Source organism: Opisthorchis viverrini (assembly GCF_000715545.1).
Source record: "Opisthorchis viverrini unplaced genomic scaffold opera_v5_166, whole genome shotgun sequence".
NCBI lineage: Eukaryota > Metazoa > Platyhelminthes > Trematoda > Opisthorchiida > Opisthorchiidae > Opisthorchis > Opisthorchis viverrini.
The window spans coordinates 1-4,608 of record NW_008751820.1 but is presented as its reverse complement, the minus strand read 5'-3'; the positions used below and the strand labels follow the sequence as shown (position 1 = coordinate 4,608).

At 47.9% G+C, this 4,608-nt stretch overlaps 1 protein-coding gene across 1 annotated transcript; it reads left to right on the top strand.

Annotated features, from left to right (window-relative positions):
• Window positions 1–1,766: 1,766 nt before the first annotated feature.
• On the top strand, window positions 1,767–3,866 carry T265_07239 (hypothetical protein; the record flags this gene model as incomplete). The annotated part of the gene is made up of 2 exons (XM_009172713.1): window positions 1,767–1,829; window positions 3,585–3,866. The coding sequence occupies 2 exons, from the start codon at window positions 1,767–1,769 to the stop codon at window positions 3,864–3,866; spliced, it is 345 nt and encodes a 114-aa protein (XP_009170977.1).
• Between the last annotated feature and the right edge of the window lie 742 nt (window positions 3,867–4,608).

Below are 4,608 nucleotides of genomic sequence, written 5' to 3'. Positions count from 1 at the left end.
TATTGGGAATCATCGGTAATCCGTATGTTACGAAACTCCCTAAATTTCCGAATCCTCAACACCCCCCCCCTCTGGTAGCATGAACATTTGACCATTGAGCCACAAGCGGCTGATCCGCAGTGAGACTGGGACAGCATACAGCACGGAAAGCACATCACTTTTTGACTAAGTGCTCAAGTGATGACTCCTCGAACACAAATTTCACTCGTTTCACGAAATCATTCTCCTTTCAATCTAATTGGAGATTGATGGTAGTGTGAAAATTTCAAAAATCACTACCAGCAAATAAGTTATAGAAACTGACGAGGGAATTCACGACCGTTTTTGACCAGAATAGGTGGAGTCCAAACGGGTATTCTAGGTGAGACAGGCAGTGATCGTTCCTTGCCACCCGTAACCGACGTAGTTGTGATTTAGTTGGTTTCAGGGCTGGTTTATACGTGAGCATCACCTGTTTAAACGATTACAACTGTTTCGGAAGTCTGTGGTCAGCTGCACGTAGCTGTAGTGGGCGTTCTATGTTGTCGTGCGTCTCGCGTCCGATTTATGGTGAGCCTCAGCAGCGCTAAGGTAGTCTACTTGTGTGTTCATGTCACCAGAGACCACAATCGTTTTCGCCCTTGTAAAATAACACCTACAACGTCAAAGAAACTTTCCTTGGCAGATTCAGAACTACAGCCCGTATGAGCGAACACAATCGCGTCCGATTTATGGTGAGCCTCAGCAGCGCTAAGGTAGTCTACTTGTGTGTTCATGTCACCAGAGACCACAATCGTTTTCGCCCTTGTAAAATAACACCTACAACGTCAAAGAAACTTTCCTTGGCAGATTCAGAACTACAGCCCGTATGAGCAAACACAATATGTGATCGTTGGTTTGTTCACTGAGCTGGGCAATTTGATTTCAAACGTTTCATGACCAGTGGAGGTGACATCATCAGTGCGTTGTTAGTGAGCGTGATGGAGCGTAGCGATGATGCAGTCGTGGACCTCTTTCTCACGGACGTTGTCGAGCGAATTATGCACAGGCAACTGTTAACGGGTAATCGGCCCGGCACAAAACCTACCCTGGCCTATCCAGGTGCACCACCGGCCTCTGCACCATCAGAGGTGCACAGCTGGGAATGATTAGAGTGCAGCTGGACAACCGATTCAGGTAAGGCAATATAGTCTTGGATTTTTGTTTACGACAGACGACGCATCAATGCGTACGACCGAGGACAGCTGTGGAGTTTTGGTATTCAAGGGCAACTAAATAAATGGGCTTGGAAGTGTTCAGAGTGGTTAACGAAGGTGAACGCGCAGAAATTTCCGTCAAATAGATTGAATAGCTGTAACACCCTTTTAATGCCTAATTGCCATGCCCCCCCCCCCGAAGGGAGCACTAGAGCTGGGATACTGCCAGGTTGTCCAAGCCTAGACAGGGGAAGTCGAGAGGCAGATATCGGGTTGTAACCACGAACCTTCTAGTCAGTAAGTTCTCGCTCTAACCACTAAGCCGTTTCGCCCCAATATCCGTCAAGAATGTTGCAAAACGAATAAGGTTGTCACTCCGAGCGCTAGGAACAGGAGACACTGCTCACAATAGGGTGGAGTAGGAGGGAAGAGGGAATACCTGAAAGAATGGTCTGCTCACGCTTAGCCTCCCTGATTTATGCGACAAACAAAGCGACCCGGATGGTGGTGGTGTGACAAGGTTGTGAATATCACGGTTGTATGTCGTCCCAGATACTATCGAACCATACATACTTGCAGAGGAATGATAGCATGTGTGCCACTGGGGTCAGTTGCACGCAATTTCCTGCGGACTTCCCAAACACCACGGAACCCGTGTGTCCCAGTCAGAAAGACACGAAGATCCCGCGTCATTCAGTTCAGTTTGCATTTCACGTCACGGCCTGTGCACGCGAAGCTTCTTCCACAAACAGAAAACAATACTTATTTGGATAGACGGTGGTTGCGCATGACTAGTACGTGTCCAGCCACTTGATAGATCTGAGTAGCTGCGTTCAGCCATGAGGTGCGCGGAAATCGGCCTCTCCTGGAGCCTCATTACACAGGTCTCTTGACCTCTGATTACTAACACCACCTGATATAGCTACCGGAGAAAGTACGGTACAACAAACAAATAATACTACCCATCCAGTAGTCTCAGCGACACCAGTTCGACGTTCCTTCGCGCTCAATAAGTAGCATAATTAGACCATGGAACTCGAGTTTCGTTTCTAGACCGGTCTACGTTCCCCAGAGGGGCGGACGCCCAAATGTACAGCACTCTGGGAGTTCTCTCATTTGGCATTTTGCTTCACCATGTTTCAGTGAAGCAGTGCCACCGCGCGAGGTGCAAACAACTCGTAACCTCAACTTAGCATTTACGGATATCATCTTTCGTTCCATCTACAAAAAATTCATCTTCCAGGGTGACACACTACACTAAGTCATCTGTAGACACCAAATGGAGACTTGCCTGATGTTCTGCCATCCTGTCGACGCCAGCCTTTCAAAATCGGTGCATATCGATGTAACGTGTACCAGACACACCTGATTCATGAAGCTACCTCCCGAAATTAACCACGCTGACAGTTTTTCGCCTTCACCAAAACGTACACCGATGACACGTATGGACCTATATTTAACAGAATAACTTGACTTGGGCCGCGTATTGCAGCTAAAGAGTGCAGATGGGTGGGATATGCTGGAGTGACAAGACGGTTGGGCCGCGTATTGCAGCTAAAGAGTGCAGATGGGTGGGATATGCTGGAGTGACAAGACGGCCGACTCAGTGAAGTAATGCTTGCTTTACATTGCGAGTTCTGCCGCCAGTTCAACTCATTTGGCAAGCCACTAAGTCGTCCAAGGGCATCTTCATGGAGACACAGGAAGAACCGTACCCCCGACCCAGTATTTTTGGGACAAATAATGACTCGTTTTAACCTTTTCGAAGGCGCTTTTAATCTTCCACTTTCACGTGAACCGTGGCGCGTTACTTGGAGAGTTGGTGGTGAAAGTGAGCATCATTGTAATCAGTTAGCCTCATTCAACATTGTGCTCGTCTTCTCAAGGGACGCCTGTTTGTACGCCGCCGTATCTAGTCATTCAAAATGGCATATGCTACAGAAGTTTAAGTCACAGTTATCTTTGGAGACGCCGAAATTTCGTGTATGTGCCATGTTTGCGGGACGGAATCTACATGATAATTGGATCGATTACGTACTTTCAAGGCAGAGCATCGGGGAAATTGCCCATTGGTCTAGCTGCAGCTGGTCAATAGGTACTAAGTGCTTGGTTCTTTCTTAGTGATCGTGTTCTGCACCGATTCGGAAGCTAACAAACGGTTCGGCCATTTCCAATTTCTCAAGAATGTATGTAATCTACGGGTTTTTATATTGTCCTGGACCAGAAAACGAGTAAAGTTCAGTTCGGATTCTAGGAGGTCAAGAATTTGTGACAGGTGATTTGGTGCTGTGCCTTTTGAGGGTTGCTAACCAACAGCAAACGACAAGATCGACTTGGCGGAATGTGATGGCATTTTCGGAAAAGTGATCCTGTAAAGTGCAATACTCCAAGGCATAACTCACACACGAGGTGCGCGAGAAAGGTTTGGGCAAACTATCGGTAGGAGAACCGGTCAACGTTCGAGTTTACAGAGCTGTGGTGTGTTCTATATTATTGTACGGGTCAGTAACCTGGCCGCTGTGCGCCGAGGACGTCAAAAGATTTTCAGTGTTTGACCATCGATGTCTTCGGAGCATTGCCCGAATCTGGTGGGAACACCGGGTCAGCAATTCTGAAGTACGTCGAATGGTATTCGGGAGAAATAACTCACCCTCGATAGATGAATTGATCACACAGCATCGGTTACGCTGACTTGGCCACGTACTCCGTATGCCAGTCGACCGACTTCCTCGAAGGGTTCTTTCCGCACAACCACGTGAAGGGTGGAAGAGAGCCAGAGGCGGTCAAACACTGACTTCGCACCGAAGTATGAAAGGCATTACCAGCAAACTCAGCTGCGCTGGTCACTGCCGTCTTCCTGGATGGGGACCCCGAGGCGGGCCACATCAACGGTTAGAGACATTGTCAAACATGGCCCAGCCGCGCCCTCACTGGCGCTCGTGCATTCAAGCTATTGACTTCAATTCATAGCTCCCTTCCTAATCCCCCCACTTGACAGTGCTGTATTTACGCACTAATTTATCATCTCGCACCTGCAATGCGCAGCCACCTACCCCTCCCAACTCATCGGTGAACGAAACTGTGGCAGCGACAACTACTGTACATCGAGTTATTACAGCTGACAGCGATGATGATGAAACGGGCGGAAACCGACCTCCCACAGATTTGACTGTATTCTGTAAAAGTCCGTCGGGCCCATCCACAGCTACACTAAAATTCAAAACCCTGGTCACAGCGCTCACACAGATTCAAACAAAAGCAAACTGTATCAATGGTCGGGGCTTGTCCTTTGTTTGAACTCCCAGATAATTCATGTTTCTGTGGAACTATTCGTTGTCGACAATGGATGACCGAATGACCTCATGTAAAACATAGTGACTGCTTGCGCAGTCAAATGTGTAAACAGAACCCTCCTCATCGATGGGAAGAATTT